The sequence below is a fragment of the Myotis nattereri genome, assembly GCF_964212035.1.
Source record: "Myotis nattereri genome assembly, chromosome: 14".
Lineage (NCBI taxonomy): Eukaryota > Metazoa > Chordata > Mammalia > Chiroptera > Vespertilionidae > Myotis > Myotis nattereri.
The window spans coordinates 28,912,385-28,932,332 of NC_138089.1; the positions used below are offsets into that span (position 1 = coordinate 28,912,385).

The window sequence follows — 19,948 nt, forward strand, 5'->3', positions numbered from 1 at the left end:
TCAGATGTATCACTGGAGAGAATATGTTCTCCGATTCAGTGGGTTGTTTTCTCATTTTGTTGGTGGTTTCTTTCGCTGTGCAAAAACTTTTTAGTTTGATGGAGTCCCACTTATTTATTTTTATTTTGTTTCCCTTGCTTGAGGAGATAGATCAAAAAAAATATTGCTAGGAGAAATGTTTGAGATTTTACTGCTTATGTTTTCTTCTAGGATTTTTATGGTTTCAAGTCTTACATTTAAGTCTTTAATCGATTTTGAGTTTATTCTTGTGCATGGCATAAGTTGATCTAGTTTCTTTCTTTTCTTTTCTTTTTTTTTTTTTTGCATGTACCTGTTCAATTTTCCCAACATCATTTATTGAATGGACTATCCTTACCCTGTTGTATGCTCTTGCCTCTTTTGTCATATATTAATTGACCATCAAGTGTGGGTTTATTTCTGGGCTCTCTATTCTGTTCCATTGATCTATATGTCTGTCTTTATGCCAGCACCATGTTGCTTTGATTACTATGGCCTTGTAGTATAGATTGATATCAGCTAAGGTGATTGATTCCTCAAACTTTGTTCTTCTTTTTCAAGATTGCTGTTGCTATTTGGGGTCTTTTGTGATTTCATATAAATTTTTGAAATATTTTTTCTAGTTCTGTGAAGTACAACAACAATGACTTTTAGACTGCTATCATACTAGCATGGAACCAAATTAATAGGATCAACTCATCAATAAGCATGATTGTTCATCTCTGCCCAGATGAACTCAAAATCAATTTTGCTCTTTGAAGTAACTGAGTTTCCTGAGTGCTCCTATGAGACCCCTTTAATGAACCCTGACAGCTCCCGCAGAGCCCCTCTCTGATGCCCTGCACCCATCAAGCTGGAATACGATTGGTGCTATGATTTTGCCCTTCCATTAGACTGAAAGTATTTCAGAGACTAGAGGGAGTGAGACTTCTTTCATTTCTACATTCCCAGCAGCCAACTTGGCACACTGCAGCTACTAATAAATGTTTATTGAATTAGTTAATAAATTAATGAAGATGAAATGCTGCGGAAATAAAAATGCATGGAAAATAACAGGTGCAACACTTTCCTCCAGGAGAAACACGGGTGTTCTCTGTACACATAACATGGGTCCCTACCACATGCCTGTCTCCTGTGTTTCCATGTAAAATGAGGATGTTGGGCTGGCTGCTCCTTATGGGCTCCACCAGCTCTGAGAGTCTACGAGCCTGTGGCATATGGCAGCAAGTGCCCCCACTGAGCAAGAGCCTTGCTCAGTGTGACCATATAATTGATCATCCAAACTAGGATACTTCCGAGAGTGAAAGAGTATGACAGATGTAAACAGGGACTGGGCAAACTTGGAGGTGTGGTCCTCCTGCTCCTACTTCATGGGCCTTCCTGAGTGATCTAATCCCAGCAAATTGCCCTGTGTGTAGTGCCAGTGGCCTGCTCCACTGATGAGCCTGGGTCACCCCAGTTTCATGGCGTATGTCAACTGCTCTCTTCTAGCTTATAAATTCCTCAGGAATCAGGGATATGTCCCCTTCGTCCCTTTCATCTTTCTCCACAATGTTGACTCATGACCAGGCACACAGTAGTAACAGTAATATATATATACATATATACCCAGTGAATGGGAGAATTGGGCTTCGAGTCTACACTGTTTTCTCACCCATCCAACAAATATTTCGTACGTGCTTAATTTGAAGCAGTCCTTGTGCTGGGCCATGAAGCAATAGGCATCAGTAAAAATCACAAGGAATTCCCAATTTGATAGAGAAGATTGGCTTGTATAAGAAGGAGTACTAGAATGGAGGTGAGTCATGTCTGGGAGGGCCGAGGAGGAGAGGTGGACTCTACCTGAGATGAATAAGGGGGTGACAGAGTTGGCAGTTATTCTGTCCAGCATGATCTCTTCCTCTTCTGATAACAGCACCATGATTTTCCTTTAGGAAAACACTCCTGCATCATCCTTTGTCCAGGTGTTACTGGGGCTGATTGCACCCTATGGCTCCCAGGATGGACACGACACTTGAGCCTGGTCAGTGAGAGCAGCATACACTCTTGGCCACAGGGAACATTTCAGGCGTGGGCATCCAGCAGAGCCAATGATGTTGGTATTGGCACTTCTACTGGAGCACTTGAGAAATACAAGTCCCTGTTCTCCTGGGGAGACTAAAGCTGACAGAATAATGAACACAGAGATGCTCATGACTATCTTGTCACCATAAGGAGAGAAACTCCCTAAAAAAACAGAGCCAAGAGGTGGGAAGATCTGATGGAATCAGTTGAGGGCCAGGATCCAGCCATGCCTGAAGCTGCCTACTGACAGACTTCAGTTTACTGAGCCAATATAGTCTCTTTTCATGCTTAAGCCAGTCTGCATTGCATTCTGTCACACTAAAAGACTCCTAACTGACCCAAGTTTCACAGACAAGGTATTAAAGACAGTCAGTGAATGATGAGTAGGAATCCATTACGCAGAGAAAGAGGGAGGGCCTTGCATGGGATACAGGTGTGTGTGACGAGTAGGAATCCATTAGGCAGGAAGGAGGCACAATGACATTGAGATGTAGAGTGGCAAGACATGCTGAGATGCCCTGGGGTCAAACCTGGGTGTCTGGTCTGCTTCGCCTTACCTTTTTATCGTGCCCTACCCCGTGAGTACAGTTATTGGCCGATATAGTAAGTGTTACTGTCTCATTCATGGAGGTAAAGGTAACTAGAATGGAGTCCTGCCCCAGCACCGTCAGCTTCATTTGCTCATTCATCTGTAGATGAAAAAAAAAAAAACACAAAAAAACAGTATTCAGCGGACCTGTGCTTCTATTGTTCACCCACCCTGATCCACCCTGATCCACCACAAAGCACAAAACCTCTCTTAGCTTGGTACTGAGGGAACTGTAAAATCTTTCTGGTTCTTATGTTGGAATATAGCTTTCATGGAAAAGAGAGAATTCCAGTCTCTCTTTGGGGTACTGGCAAAAATAAAAAATAATGATGCCTTCTTACCCCTGTCCCTTCCCTTTTCAACCTAAGCTTGGAACCAACTGTGAGAGAGAGACAGGCATCAGCAGGCAAGTCAGCTATGGTTCTGGTAGAGCTATGTGGGGATACAGCTTGGGTCATAAGCCAACACTATCCCTGAATCAGATGCTGTGTCCACTCAGGCACCAGGTCTAATGATGAGTCTTGCTCTACAGCACAGAGCTGCCTTGGGAAGTTGACTATATGGCAGGGAGCATCAGAACATACCCCTCCGCAGGTGGGTGGGCAGACAGCAAAAGGGAACCCAACAGGGGCTGAGCCAGACATGCTCAGTCCCCCTCCTCCACAGTCACCAAATATGTCACCACTCTTCCCCTGAAAAAAAAGCCAAAGGAACTACTCCTTTTCATCACTTGCAAAAGGGTGGGATTTCCTATGTAGCAGTTTCAGGGAAGGTGAGCTGCCCTTATAGCAACACACTCCATACTAAGAACTCTGTGAGTTAGGGATAAGTTTCAGTTTTTCCTCCTGTTAGCAAGCCATTGAGCCTCTCTGAAGTGCAAATCTTCAATATGAAATAGTTGAAACCCTAGTATTGGATTCAAATGAGATAAAGATTTTGGAAGTGGTTTCATGAGCCACAAAGGCCCATACTGAACATGAGCAGGCATAGTCAGGATTGGCAGAGCAACTCACATGTAAGGCCCCTGGATGGTTCATGTATGCAGTTATTTATGCACAGTGTTCCTACCAAAGGCCTAGGAGTCTAAAGCCTTAGGCAGCTGCATGATGATTCTCCCTTCAATGTTCAACGTCCCTGACCTATTACCGCTCCCCCTTGCCCTCAGGACTCCTCTGAACTAAGAAAAACACTCTCCATTTCACTCCTTCCATTTCCTTCTATTATTTCACTTGTTAGCTCAAAGGCCCACATTTAACTTCTTCACCAATGAGTCCCTTCCTCACTCTGAAGTCTGGATACTAATCCCCTCCAGCAACCTGAGAACATTTGATCCATGGCTGTCTTCTTATCAAGTCTTTTGATATCATCAAGCTTGTTGATCACACTCACACTTAAGAAAAAAATCTATCCTCTCCAATTCTCCTTCTAGAGAGATGTAGAATAGAGCTGTGGGTAAGAGCTCAAGCACTGCAGTTGGTTAAGGTTCAAATCCTAGTATTGTTACTTACAAGTTGGGCAATTTTAGGCAAGTTACTTCCCTTCTCTGAGCCTGGGGACAATAATAGAATCTGCCTCCTACAGCACTGAGCAGATTTCATGAGATAAAACATGCAAAGGCTTAGCTGTTTTTTTTACCCCTGCTCCCTGGATGGTTTCTCTTCCTCTCCCCAAATGCCACCAATATAAACTCAGTTACTGCTCAGCTGCTCAGGAGTTCATGAGCCAGCCCAATTATATGTATAAAATCTCCATCATCCCCAGTCTCTCACCCTAGGATAGATGACTGTTGAATCCAATCAAAATATCTTAGAACGTATTGATCTTTGACCCTCTCAGAAACTTCTCTATATCCACCCAGAAGATACACGCTCCACTATGGAAACATCTATAATTCCCTTCTTCTCTCATTTATCCTTTATAGCCCATGCCTGAATACTGAATTCTTTTTTATTGAACTAGCTCTTTTAAAAAAAATATTGGGACTACCCTTAGTCATGCCAGGTCTTTCTATCAGCCTATCCATTGATCTTTCTCTCTCCAGCTGACCTTCCATACAAATGCTAGACTGAACATACCAGCCTTCAACTTAAAAACCAGCTAGTTGGTTCTATTTCCAGTATAGCTGAGTCAGCTCCTAAGAGGCTTGGAAAACAAAACAAAACAAACAAACAAAAAAACACACCAAGAAAACTACTACAAGTTATAAAACCACCCAAAGCTATGAAGAGTTTAAAAAGAGCAGGGCCAAAAAATGAATAAATAAATAATAATAATAATAAAATAGCAGGGCCCTAGCTAGTTTGTCTCAGTGGATAGAGCGTCAGCCTGCGAACTGAAGGGTCCCAGGTTCAATTCCGGTCAAGGCACATGCCCAGGTTGCAGGCTCGATCCCCAGTAGGGGGCATGCAGGAGGCAGCCAATTAATGATTCTCTCTCATCATTGATATTTCTCTCTCTCTTTCTCCCTTCCTCTCTGAAATCAATAAAAATATATTTTAAACATAAAATACAAAGAAAAAGAACAGGGAGACTTTGAAGAGTCAAAATTTAAAGGAAAGTACCAGCATGGGATGATTTTCTGTTTTACAGCTTTAGCCTAAAGACAGGCTACAGTCATGGCCCAAACTCCACCATTTTTCTGGTTCAAAGAATCAAAGAACAGAACCTGGGGCAACTACTGTAAGGAAAGATTTCCAAAAGGGACAGAGGGAGAGAAATAGAGCCCTGAATTCTATACATAAATTGTCCACATCTCTGGGTGATCCCTGAACTACGCATGAGCAAGGCAGACTCAAGATAATTTATAGCTAGGCAAACAAAAAAAACTGAACTGAGATTTGAGCTGCTGCCCACTGTAGGTGAGACAGTTTGTGGTATGAGTCTAACCAAATTCCTTGACTGTTAAAACAAAAACATCAACACTCTTCAGAGAAATACATCAGAATCCAGAGACTCCACAACATAACATTCATAATGTCAACAATCTAAAATTACTCAGCATGTGAAGAACCAGTGAAGTGTGAGCCATTCTCAAGGAAAAAGATAATCAACGGAGGCCAACCCTATCTGATATGACCAAGATGTTGAGTTATCAGACAAAGACTTTAAAGTGGCCAATTTAACTATAGTTGATGAGATAAAGGAAAATATACTTATAATGAATGAAAAACATCAGAAATAGAATATACAGAAAAGAACTATATGGAAATTCTAGCAGTGAAAACACTGAAATTTTAAATTTCATTGGTCCTGCCATTATGGCTCAGTTGGTTGGAACACTGTTCCATGCACTGGAAAGTCACAAGTTTAATTCTCAGTCAGGGCACATACCTAGATTGCAGGTTCAGTCCCTGGTTGGGGCATGAACGGGAGACAACCGACTGAAGATTCCCTCTCACATTGATGTTTTTTCTCTCTCCTTTCTTCCCTCTCTAAAAAAGAATAGTAATAGGGTTAGCAGAATAGCAGAACAGAGATGACAGGATAAAGTTAGTGAATTTAGAGATAGAAAAGGAGAGACTGGAGTATAATTTTTTCTAATGCAATAAGATTTCCTGAATATGATGAAAGACATTAATTTACAGACTCAAGAAGCTCAGTAAATCCCAAACAGAATAAATATTAAGACAACAACACCTAGAAATATTAAGACAACATATCCAAACTTAGAAACAAAGAAAAGGTGAAATCTTGAAAGAAACTAGAGAAAATGAACAATGACTTGAATAATTACAGACTTCTGATCATAAAATATGGAGATCAGACACAGTAGAACAACATATTTAAATGCTAAAACAAAACAAAACAAAATGTCAACCCAGAATCCTAAATCTGGCAAAAATACCCTTTAATAAAGACATTATTTTCCCAGGCCCGGTGCATGGGAGTCGTGCCGGCCTGCAGGGATTGGCCTGCTGTGGGAGCGCCACTCATCCTGGGCAGCTCATCCCCGTCAGCCAAGTGGCACTCCCACTGTGGGAGCCCACTGACCATCAAGGGGCAGCTCCTGCGTTGAGCGTCTGCCCCCTGGTGGTCAGTGCGCAATATAGTGACTGGCCGACCAGTCGTTCTGGTTGTTCTGCCATTTGGTCACTGGGCTATTATTATATAGGATGAAAGAAAACAGAATGTGCTGCTTGCAGATCTATACTTCAAGAAATGCTAAAGGAAGCTCTTTGGGTTGGAAAGAAATGATACCAGAAAGAAACTTGGATTTTTCAGGGAGGAATGAGGAACACTGGAAATGCTATACTGGGTAAAAACAAATGGCCACTGCAGCCTTCAAGAAAGCATGCATGCTCTTCAGCCTGACATCCAATACCTCTCCTTCACACCTCAACAAATACACCTCTTAGCCCCATTTCTTTCACAAGAGACACTTGTGAACTTTTAACAATACCACACTGAGTCCCAACTTTGACCTTTACAAATGCTACTCCCTCTACCCCAAATCCTCTCCCTTCCCTCTTCTATCTATGTAAATCATATGCATACACACTCATGTTACAGCTCAAGGAACACTTTGTCTTCCAGGCTGCTCCTGACTGCTCCAGGCCTTGTGGATTTCTGTATGCAGTCCCAAGGAACAGAACAATAAACTGAAATACATTGCTAAAACATTTTGGTGATGTCAAAGCACCTTCCCTTCCATTCTTTCATTCAGTTCTTACAAAAGCAGTTTGAGGCAGGAGAGCAGGTCTGATGACCCACCTTGTAAAGGTGAGACAACCAAGCTCAGAGAAACTAAGTGGTTTTCACACAGCTGTACAGCCAGAGCGTAGAAAAACTGGCACTAGTACTTGGCTCTCAGACTCTCATCCCAGTTCTCTGTCCACTTGGCCACACTGATATACCTCATGTAGTGTCTGCCGGTAACCAATTCATAATCATCTTGCATTATAAACTTATCATACAGCTACAAAAAGTTAAATTTTAAGACACCAGCTCAATACACCCCTAGATTGAAAATCTTGAACCTGGCCAAGTATCAGAAATATTCATGAAAACTTCAAATTCCAGAACTTATAACAAACGAACTGAATCAGAATCTCTCTAGAAATATGCATTTTTTAAAGTTCCATAGGTGATTCTGATACGCAACCAGAGCTGAGAACCTCTTCACTCATGACTAATAATCAAATGACTAATCCAAACGGTGGGGCAATGTGAGGAGAAATGGGTGTGGGGTGGGATGCCACAAAGAAGGGTAAGTCTGGGTAGAGGGATGAAGGAGGAACATTTTGGGTTGGTAGAGAAAAGGGGGGGTGCATTTAGGGCTGGTGTTGGGAAGGGGGGGTCGGAAGATTGATATGTGTTCAGGAGATGGACTGTTTCTGAGCAGAGGTTCACTGATCTAAAGGAATCAGGATATAAGGATGAGAATGCAATGGCCAATGTAGAGGATAAATAGGAAGGGCAGGAGACAGGAGATTAGGGATAGGATGCCTGAACCCTACCATGCACTCCAAGAGTGTTTCTGTCCATAATCCTTACCTTAGGGCTCTTACTCTCAGGCCACTTTGAGTGGATTCTATGTTCTGTGATCTTTCTCTGACTCCCAACCCTATGAGCTTGTCCCTCTCTCACAGCCCTTATTCATCTCTACCCTGTGTTCTTATTAACCCCCATCCAGAGCTTTGACTTCCTCAATGGATGCTGCTGATCTTTACATCCCCTAGATTGGTTACTCTCACCCAGGGGAAATTTTGTCCTCCAGGGGACATTTGGCAATGTCTGGTGATATATTTTGGTTGTTACAATTAGAGGAGGGTATATTACTGGCATCATGCTAAATATCCTACAGTTATAATTCAAGGAACATTGTAACAAAGAATTATCCCTGCCCAAATGTCAGTGTGCTAAGGATGAAAAACGCAGGCTTAGATAATTGCTTTACTAACACTTAAACTTAAGTTACTATTTAATATGAGTAATTCAACATTGAATAATAAATTAATAAATCTGATTAATCCAGTGAAGGAAAAAAGGATTTGGATCTGTCAGCCACCTTTGACTCCCAGATTTTTAAATTTCATAGGTAGTAAAGTTATAAAAACAAAAAACTGGAGAGATCAACATATAATTGCTAACTTTTCTTATTGCCATGTATAAGCATAAAAATAAAACTACCAACTACTATAAGGATTACTTCCTAAAATAAAGGACATTTAAACTATCAAAATGTAATATTAATAATAAAAATAACACAGGAAGATATTACCAAGAAAGGTCAGTACGGCAGCAAACAGTTGCTGTATGCTAGTGAAAAGTTCACTTTAGCCAGCCCTAGACCACTGCTCACCAACTTGGGAACCTCGGAATGAGACTACATGCTTCTGGAGAGCAGGGCTCTTGTCTTACAGGTAGTCCTCTAACGCTTTATGCTGAGCAGCCCAGGGAAGGCTGCCAAGGCTGCCCTACCTGTGCTGCGAACCCCTACCTTATATTCCAAGGAGAGCAAAGTCTCTGTCTTAGAAGCCCAGCTCCACTTGTGGACTGCATAGCCGTTGTAGTCGTTGGTGGTCCCGCCTTCCTCATCCAAGACCAAGACATATGGGCAGCTAGGAGAGACACATAAGTGAGGAGCTGCCACCAGGCCCCTGAAGGAAGCCCTCATTACTACTGGCAATAGGCAGGCAGGGTTCTGAGATTCTGCCCCAGCTGGAGAAAGCATGGTTTCCTGCAGCAGCCTCACTTCTCTTGCCTAATATGGTGTGAGGTCCCTTCAGTCCTGTTGCTCCTACTGGGAGAATTGTTGGGAAGGGCAGGTCTGAGGGAGATGATGGAGGCTCCAGGCCAAACCCAGAGGGACAGAAATGGAATGTGTACCCTGTGGCCTAGGATCCTGAGTATACGAGATCTTAGTTATCAAAATGGGAACATCTATAACATGAAAGTAAGTCATTTTTTTCAAGAACCGTTCCTTATGAAAGGCCAAGCAAAACACAACTATTGGCTAGGAAAAATATGTGCTTCTTTTAAAACACCCCACAGAAGTGGTGCCTGTGGCTTCTACTTCACTCTCTCTTGGTTTAAACACTTCTCTCCACTAAAGAATTGTTCCATTAATCTAGCCAAAAATCAAGATCTTAATGCTGTGGGGATACAAGTGAAGTAGGTCTTGGAGAGCTGCCATTCTCATCAGCTATGATAATACTGATGTAGCAAGTGAGGGCCTCAAAGTACCTATGTTTCTGTAGGCATTGCCTTGTGGCCTTAACTTCTGAACACTGCCTGACCTCTCCTTTCCCCAAGGACTCTTACTTGCCCCCTCTGTCCCGCGGCCCCCTTTGTCACCCTCAGAGATACTTCCATGGGGCCATAATTCCTTCAACCCACTCACCAGGACTTTAGGTTGTAGTGAACGCAGCCCTGGCCTTCAGCATTGAACAGGGCCAGGAAGGAGAAGCTGGGTGTGTCATTAAAGAGTAAGGTGATGGTTCTCCCTCCGCAGCACGTGGGGATCTGACACATGGCAATGTTTCCGGAGGGATAGCTGGCAGAAATGGTTAAGTAGAACTAACAAAAAACTCTCCAGGTTCTATTCTCAGATGCCCCATGGAAAGCAAGTCTACAAATCTGTTGTCTAAATGGTACATCATTCCTAGTTTTTAAAGACCCTCCCTGAACTTTGCATAACAACTCATTGACTGTGGACCTGACCATGCCTCTGGTGCTTTCCTGTATCTTCTTTATAGTCCACACAACCACCCTGTGGTAAATATTATCATCTCCATCTCACAGATGAATAGGGTTTCCCTGCATTTGAGGGGGTCCATGGGATGTGGGACTTTCACTGCTAAAATCAGGGAAGTCCTTGGCAAACCAGGATGAGTTGATTACCATACAGATGAGAAATTCAAGGTGCAAAGAAATGGTCTGCCTCGCATCACACCACAAGGAAGTGGCAGAGCCAGTAGTATACTGAGGCCAGTAATATCTCTAATCTGTCAGGCTGCCTCCCCTTCTGACCAATCCAGGAGAGCAGCCAACGTCTAGCTGCTCATTTCCTACCAAGAGGCTCCCAGAAACATTGGTCCCAAATAAGAGGGGTATAGTGAGGGCAGCTACTATCCTGTTTGCAGGGATTTCAGAAGTACCCCATATGGAAAAATTTCAGTGGTTGGTACTAGGATCCACCCTCTTAATCCTTTTACACAAACTCATAAATAATCCACAGAAATTCTAAAAGTCAACAAACAGAAATTTTGAGGCTGAATAGTATAATAAATAAAATGAAAAAATTCACTGGATGGGTTTCTCAGTAGATTGCCACAGTAGAGGAAAAAAATCAGTGAACTTGAAGAGAGATAAATTGAAATTATCCAGCCTGAGACATGGGAAAATAAAAAAAGAATGAAGAAAAATGAACAGAAATCGGGAGACCTGTGGGAGACTATCAAATTGAGCAACACATACATAATACGAGCCCCAGTAGAGGATAGAGAGAAGAGGGCAGAAAGAATATTTGAATAAATAATGAATAAAAACTCTCCAAATTTTATGAAAGACACCAATCTACACAATAAAGAGACTCAACAAATTCCTAGTAGGATAAATTTAAAAATAGCCACACTGAGACACATTAGTATCAAACTGCCAATAGACATAGGCAGAGAGAATCCTGAAAGCAGCAAGAGAAAAGATACTTGTCATGTACAAGGGATCTTCGATAAGATTAATGGCCAATTTATCATTAGAACCCTTGGAGGCCAAAAGGCAATAGAATGGAATATTTATAGAGCTGAAAGGAAAAAAAAAATCTGTCAACCAAGAATTCTGTATTAAGCAAAACTATCCTTCAAAAAAATGAAGGAGAAATTAAGACTTTCCAAATAAACAAAGGGTGAGGAAATTCACCACTACAAAAAATGTTAAATGGAGTCCTTCAGGCTGAGATGAAAGTACACTTGGCAGTAACTCAAAGACATGCAAAGAAAAAGAGGACATCAGTAAAGTAACTATAAGTAAATATAAAAGCCAGTATTATAGTATTTTTTTGTTTATAATTCCTTTCTTTCCTATGTGATTTGAAAAAGCAAATGCATAAAATAATTGTAAATCTATGTTAATAGCATACTTCAACTGAACTTCGCACATCAAATAAACTTCGGGCATTTAAACTGAGCAGGGCCAATTGAACTGAATGAGTCAATTGAGAAAAAAAAAATCCACCTATCAGTGGACCAGCACAGTTAAAACCTGCCATGCTCAAGGGTCAACTGTATAATGTGGAAGAACGTCAAAAACATTATGCTAAGTGAAAGCAGCCAGATATAAAAGGGCACATGTTGCATGATTTTACTTATAAGAAATATTTGGAGTAGGCAAATACATAGAAGTGAAAAGCAAATTAGCAGTGATCAGGAAGGGTAGAGGAAGGAAAATGGGAGTGACTATTTAAAAGGTATGGGGCTTCCTTTTGGGGTGATGAAAGTCTGGAAATAAATAGTGGTAATGGTTGTATAATATTGTGAATGCACTTGATACCATTGGTTAAAATGGTACATTTTATGTTATGAGCAGTTTATCATATTAAAAAATGCTTACCTCACACTATGGTTCTGAGTGATCAACACATCTCTAAAGGAATAGTGCTGGGCACAGTACTGAACACAGAGTGACCAAGGTTTATATCTTTACTAGAGGCCCATTGCACAAAACTCGTGCACAAGGGAGGGGGGACCCTCAGCCGGGCCTGCACCCTCTCACAGCCCAGGACCCCTTGAGGGATGCCTGCCTGCCGGCTTAGGCCCGATCCTAGGGATCTGGCCTAAGCCGGCAGGCAGGCATCCCTCTCACAATCCAGGATCCCTCGCTCCTTACCGCCTGCCTACTTGCTCTTTACCACTTGGCTCGCTGCTCCTTAGCAGCAGGCTCCTTACCGCTCGGCTCACTGATCCTTAGTGCTGCTGCGGAGGCAGGAGAGGCTCCTGCCACCACCCTTGTGCCCTGAGCTGGGCTTCTGGCTGAGTGGTGTTCCCCCTGCGGGAGTGCACTGACCACCAGGGAGCAGCTCCTGTGTTGAGCATCTGCCCTTGGTGGTCAGTGCGCATCACAGCGACCAGTCGTTCTGCTGTAACTGTCACTTAGGCCTTTATTATATAGATATCAATGTGATGAGTTTATATCTTCATATGAAAAAGGACTTTGAGGGAAATCAACGACTAAGGCAGCGGTTCTCAACCTGTGGGTCACGACCCCTTTGGTGGTCGAACGACCCTTTCACAGGGGTCGCCTAAGACTATCCTGCATATCAGATATTTACATTACGATTCATAACAGTAGCAATATTACAGTTATGAAGTAGCAACGAAAATAATTTTATGGTTGGGTCACAACATGAGGAACTGTATTTAAAGGGCCAGAAGGTTGAGAACCACTGGACTAAGGGAAGAGATTCAGGGAAATGCTGACAACCCAAATGAAATGCATATTGGGATGGTTCTGGGGTCTGCCCATCAGGAGCTTTTTGGCATTTCAAGGGCAGAAATATTATTTCTACCCGAGAGCTTTTCCCAGTATCTCTGTAAAAATAGAATCAATTGCTGAACCTACTGTTCTGTGAAGCCATGAGAAGAGAGAAGTGTTTTCCAAACATTTTCTTTACTCAAGAGGGATCCAACAGCTGCATCGTGTGTTTTAACCATTTGAACACAATAACAGAATTTCTCCTTCAAGATCACTGGGTCTAACTTCCTCATCTTATAATGGAGGGAAGTGAGGCCCAGAGAGATAAAGTGACTTGTGCACAGTCACCAAGAAGAACTAAGCCCCAAACCCAGACCTCCTGGGACTCCTAAATAGGAAACACATTAATTGCCAGGATGTGTTCATTGTTGGGGTATGAGTCAAGCATGCTAGTAGCAATGGCCTGCAGGTTTTGGGTGGTCCTACCCAGGTTGGGCTTGGGAATCTAGGACAGGTGAGAAAACATGGAGCCCAGCAGGCTGGTGTTGGGCCCTGATTGTAAACTAGTCCACCCTCTCTGGTCCCACCAATAACCTAATAACCTTCATGAGGAGCTCAGGGGGATGATCCTATCCAATGCAGTGTAAAGTTAGAAAAGGGGGGAGAGGGAAGCCCCATGACCCATAGGGAGCAGCAGCTACCCTGGAAGGAGTTTGCTGTGTTCAATATTACAGGGCACATTAGAAGCAGGGCTGAGCAGAGTGTGATGAATGGACTCATTTACAGTCATAGAAACAATACGATTCCTTTGACAGGGCACTTAAATTCTGAATTCCCAGTTCAGCGGAGAGGAGGCCCAGTGAATTGAGGGGGGTGTTGCCAAGCAGGCCTGTCTGGACAGCTTGTTTGACAGCTCGGAGAGCTGCCCTATTCTCCAAAGGTAGAGGACACAATACCCAGTGGCTTTATCTATCCCCTTCCATATTCTCTATTTTGCTCTCTGTTGGAGGAAACAATCCTAAAAGGCATAAAAATGGTGCCAGAGAGAGGGCCCTAAATAGAGGTGAGGCAGCCCTGAATCCAGGCCTGGCTCTGCCACCAAATTCCTTTTGTGACATCGAATGACTCAGACTACCCATTCCTAAAATGAAGGGACAAGACTGAATAATGGCTTAGTGTCTCCCCTCTTTGACACCTTGTCCAACCCAGACTGCAAAACCTGGAATAAGTGTTTCGCCCTGAGTCTGGCCTTACTGACAAATGGGTTGGGCATCTGTGGTCTGGTCAGGCTCTAGAACATGTTGGGGAGTGGGTAACAGGATCTCTACAAGAAACGTAGGGGTCCAAGGTGACTTCCCACCCAGATGTTCTCCAAAGGGAGTCCTCTCTGACCTAGAAATTACTCTTACGATCCGGGAGGACCTGTCACCAGGTTTCTTGGATTAACTGAAAAAACCAAAGTAAATACTCAGGCCCAGAAGTTCTCTAGGGCTAAGTTGCTGGGGACAAGGGGCAGCCCCAAATAAAAGGATACTAAACGAAGGAAGACCCATCACAGAAGGTGTAATGCAACTTGATGTTCTTCTTGCCTTTCCACTCCTGAGACTGCCGAATGAAGTGAGCATGGGAGACGGAAGACTGATGAGGAGTGGAAGTGGGAGTCTGAGTACCTTGAAGGTGAGGGTGATAGGAGCTCACGGTTGACCCCGAAGGAATGGGCATCTTTGCCCCGTAGTTGCGTAACATCATGGGGCAGAAGACATTCTTCCCTTTCCACGAGGTCCTTTCGGCTTCTCTGCAGGGAAAACCAGCATATCTTCTAGCCACTTGGCTCTCACTCACCAGTGAAGTTCTCTACAGCCCCTCCCCAGCTCCTAGAACTCCCATCTCATTCCCTGTCCCAAAAGTACCTGTCCCCACCTCTTACCCTCATCCTTAAAGTTAGTATTTTTAGGAAGAACTGGGAAGAGACCGGTGCAGCTCTGAGAACAGTCCTTTCCATCTTTAGCACTAGGTAAGGACCAAGGAGTAGAACTGTGTGCTGAAGGGGAACCCGGGGAGCTGGAGGCTTTGCTCACCCTCTAGTCCTGAGGTTACAGGGAAAGAGAGCTTCCTTCCTGAATGTAATAATAAGGAGTAAAACTGAGCGGCTTCCTTTTATCCATGTTCTGTAGCTGTAGTAATATTCAATGGCCCAGGGAGCCCAAGACATATATGGCTTAGAGGTGACTAAGTTTCAAGTCCTTTATTGCCCATAGTTTGGGCTTCAGAGAAATGTAGACTCAACTTGCTAGGACTTGTTGGATCCATCTATAATAATAAAAGCGTAATATGCTAATTAGACCAGAGGACCTTCTGTGAGGGAAGCCAGGGCTGTGAGGGAAGCTCGGGTCCTGGGTGCCTGCTGGCGGCTGGAGGGAAGCCCAGGTCCCAGGGGCCAGAGGGAAGCTGGTGCCGGCAGTCGGGGGAAGGAAGGCCTACTCTTGCATGAATTTCATGCATTGGGCCTCTAGTAATACCAAAAATATCATTAATCATCCATGTCAATTTTTGTTTTTTGTTTTGAGAGATACTTCCTTTTTTTTTTTTTTTTTTTTTTTTTGCAGAACTCTGACAAATTATGGTAAGAAAAAAACATTCAGGGCACAAAGGTTGTATACGCTAAGAAGTCCCGTAAAGGATATGGTATCACTGGTGAAAAGGCAAAGATCAATGCCTTGGGGTCAGGCCCACCAAGCTGAGGGACTTCAAGCAATGCCTCAGTTTCCCCACCCACAAAATGGGCATCAATCCCATCTTCCTCATAAGGCCATCCAAGGACTGAAAAGGATTGTGAGGAAGGACTGGGAACAAGTCATCCCCCTGTCACTATTATTAGGGGTACTGGGTAGCTGACACTTCCTGGTACTCAGCCACTTTTGTGATTTTCCCTTTATGCACAGATGATTGCCAGCCCTGCCCTCCTCTCCGATCTACCCCCAATGTCTAAAATGCTCACATATGACGACACATCTCTTGCAGCTTCTCCCGGGCCTCAGGACAGGGGTCACTGATCTCCACTTTGTCAGAGGCAGTTCCTGTTTCTCGTTGAGAGGGTGATGAAGTTATCTCTTCAAAATTTTTCATTTTGCCTATAGTTGTAAAAAGGTTAGGGACAGAGTTTTAGAAAATGGTTTCTCCTGCGGAAGAGTGGTGGGGTGGGGAGGAGGAGAACCACATCTCCTGAGAGTCAAAATAATCAAGAGAATCATTTATGCTTCCTGGGCACAGGTCACTGATAAAACAGATGTCACTCTGCAAGTCAACCAAGAATGTGTGTGGAGCATACTTGTACAGAGTGATGAATCCAGCTATGCTTCCCCAAGGGCAGCCTGGTTGTAGGTGGGGGGGACATAGATATGCCTGCCATGGATGCCAATATGATTACCTTCTGATGTTTCTGATTAAACAAAAAAGTTTCAATTCCATCTCAATTGGCTTGAACACTTCTCTGATGTTGGCTAATCTCAGGCCTTCTGCAGAGGGTATTGTGGCCCCATTGAGAACTGGACTGTAATTTTTTTTTAATATTGTGATAAAATTCACGTAACTACTATCTCAAACATTTTTAAGTGTACAGTTCAGTGGTATTAAATTCATTCACACTGTTGCACAACTACCACCACTATCCATCTCTATAACTCCTTTCATCTTGTAAAATTAAAACTTTGTACCCATTAGACCAGTGGTTCTCAACCTTGGCTGCACATTAGAATCACCTGGGACTCTTTTTAAAATCCTGATTTCTGGGCCTCATCCTCCAGAAATTCTGTTTCTTTGTTACTAATGTTGTGGCCTCACCCCATAACAAAGAAACAGAATTTCCAAAGGATGAGGCCCAGAAATCAGGATTTTAAAAAGATTCCCAGGTGATTCTAATGTGCAGCCAAGGTTGAGAACCACTGCATTAGGCAATAACTTCTATTCCCCCTCTCCTAGATCCTGAAAAATACCATCCCACTTTCTGTCTCTATGGTTTTGACAGTGATGAATCAAGCTATGCTTCCCCAAGGGCAGCCTGTTTTACTTATATATGAGGTATAAGTAAAAAAAAAAAAAAATTACTTATACCTCATATAAGTAGATTCATACAGTATTTGTCTTTGTGTGACTGCTTTATTTCAGGTAGCACAAAGTCCTCAAGGTTCATCCATGTTATAGCATGTGTCAAAATTTCCTTCCTTTTAAAGGTTGAATAGCATTTCATTGTTACTGTAGATTGCATTTTCTTTATCCATTCATCCACTGATGGACACACGGGTTGCTTCCACATTTTAGCTATAGTGAATGCTGCTGCTATGAACATGGGTGTACAAATATCACTCAGAGACCCTGTTTTTAATTCTCTTGATCTATACCCAGATATGGAATTGCTGGATCTTCTGGTAATTCCATTTTTTGTTTTTTGAGGAATTGCCACACAGTGTTCTACAGTGGCTGTACCATTTTATATTCCCATCAGCAGTGCACAAGAGTATATCCATCCTCTTCCACTCTTGGTTTTTTTGTTTTTGTGATAATAGATATCCTACTTGGGTAGGATGAGGTAGCATCTTATTATAGTTTTGATTTGTATTTCCCTAATGATTAGTGATATTAAACATCTTTCATGTGCTGATTGGCTATTTTATATGTTCTTTGGAGAAATATATTTTCAAGTGCTTTGCCCATTTTAATTCAGCTTGCTTTTTTTGTTGTTTAATATTATATGTTCTCTATATATTCTGGATATTAATCCTTATGATATATAATTTAAAAATATTTTCTCCAATTTATGGACTGCCTTTTTACTCTGTGGATAGTGTCTTTTGATGCACAAAGTTTAAAAATTTTCATGAAGTCCAATTGGTCTATTTTTTCTTGTATTGCCTATTCTGTAGTGTCATATCCAAGAAATCATTGTCAAATCCAATGTCATAAAGCTTTTCTCCAATGTTTTCTTCTAAGAGTTATATTGTTTTGGTTCTTACATTTAGGTCCTTGATCTATTTGAAGTTAATTTTTGTATATGGTGTTAAGTAAGAGTCCAACTTCATTCCTTTGCAGGTGGTTGTCCAGTTTTCCAGCACTACTTATTGCAAAGACTGTATTTCCCTATTGAATGGTCTGGGCACCCTTGTAAAATCATTTGATCATATATGCAAGAGTTTACTTCTGAGCTCTCTATTCTATTCCTTTGGTTTATATATCGGTCTCTATACCAATACCACACTGTAGCTTTGTTATTAGTTTTAAAATCAGAAACTGTGAGTCCTCCAGTTTTATTCTTTTTTCAAGACTGCTTTGGCTACTCAGAGGTCCCTTAAGATTCCATGTGAATTTTAGGATGAGTTTTTCTATTTCTGAAAAAAAAACATAATTGGGGTTTGAATAGCAATTGCAATAAAACTGTAGACCACTCTAGATGGTACTGACATTTTAACAATATGAAGTCTTCCAATCCATGAATGTAGAACATGTTTCCATTTACTTATGTCTCTTTTCATTTCTTCCAGCAACAATTTATGATGGTAGCCATTCTGGCAGGTATGAGGTGGTACCTCATTATTGTTTTAATTTGCATCTCTCTGATGATTAGTGACTCTGAGCATTTTTTCATATGTTTCTTGGCCATTTGTATGTACTCTTTGGAGAAGTGTCTATTCAGGTCTTCTGCCCATTTTTTAAATGGATTGTTTGTCTTCCTTTTGTAGAGTTATATGAGTAATTATATATTTTGTAAATTAATCATTTACCAAAAGTATCATTGTCAAATATATTCTCCCATACAGTGAGTTCCCTTTTCATTTTGATGCTGGTTGCCTTTGCTGTGAAGAAGCTTTTTAGTTTGATGTAGTGCCATTTGTTTAGTTTTTCCTTTTGTTTCTCTTGCTCTAGGCAACATATCTGTAAAAATTCTGCTACATGAGATGTCAGATACTTTGCAGCCTACATTTTCTTCTGGGATTTTTATGGTTTCATGACTTACATTTTAAGTCTTTTATCCACTGTTAGTTTATCCTTATGTATGGTAGAAGTTGGTGATATAGTTTCATATTTTTGCATGTACTTGTCCAATTTTCCCAATACCATTTATTGAAGTGACTGTATACTCCTTTGTTTGCTTTTTCCTCCATTGTCAAACATTAATTAAACATAATGGCTTGGGTCAATTTCTGGGTTTTCTGTTCTGTTCCATTGATCTATGTGCCTGTTCTTGTGTCACTACCAGGCTGTTTTGATTACAGTGGCTTTGTATTATAACTTTATATTCAGTATTGTGATCCCTTCAACTTTGTTCTTCTTTCTCAAGATTGCTGTTTATTTAGAATCTTTTTTGGTTCTATATAAGTTTTTGGAATGTTTGTTCTAGATTTTTAAAGTATGCCATTGGTATTTTAATAGGGATTGCATTGAACCTATACATTGCTTTAGGTAGTACGGCCATTTTAATGATGTTAATTCTATCAATCCATGAACATGGTATATTCTTCCACTTGTTTTTATCTTCTTCTATGGAAATAAAATTCTTTTTTTGTTTAATTTTTTTTATTAAGTTATTACATATGTGTCCTTATCCCCATGTTACACCCTATCCCCCTCACTCATGCCCTCATGCCCCTGTTGTCTGTGTCCATTGGTTAGGCCCGTGGTCAGCAAACTGCGGCTCACGAGCCACATGCGACTCTTTGGCCCCTTGAGTGTATCTCTTCCACAAAATACCACGTGCGGGCATGCACGTACAGTGCGATAGAAACTTCGTGGCCCATGCGCAGAAGTTGGTATTTTGTGGAAGAGCCACACTCAAGGGGCCAAAGAGCCACATGTGGCTCGCGAGCTGCAGTTTGC

The 19,948-nt window shown here is 41.9% G+C and overlaps 1 protein-coding gene across 1 annotated transcript in view; it reads right to left on the bottom strand.

Moving 5' to 3' along the window:
- LOC308529536 (uncharacterized protein C3orf20) overlaps positions 1 to 19,948 on the bottom strand; it is a gene marked incomplete at its 3' end in the record, with an annotated part of 51,802 nt that overhangs the window by 24,431 nt on the left and 7,423 nt on the right. The window contains exons 4-8 of the mRNA XM_081105675.1: positions 16,080 to 16,212; positions 14,616 to 14,876; positions 10,014 to 10,166; positions 9,111 to 9,231; positions 2,640 to 2,771 (exon numbers count right to left, since the gene is read on the bottom strand). Of these exons, the coding sequence (XP_080961801.1) occupies positions 2,640 to 2,771; positions 9,111 to 9,231; positions 10,014 to 10,166; positions 14,616 to 14,876; positions 16,080 to 16,212 (800 nt within the window). The remainder of the gene's footprint in view (positions 1 to 2,639; positions 2,772 to 9,110; positions 9,232 to 10,013; positions 10,167 to 14,615; positions 14,877 to 16,079; positions 16,213 to 19,948) is intronic.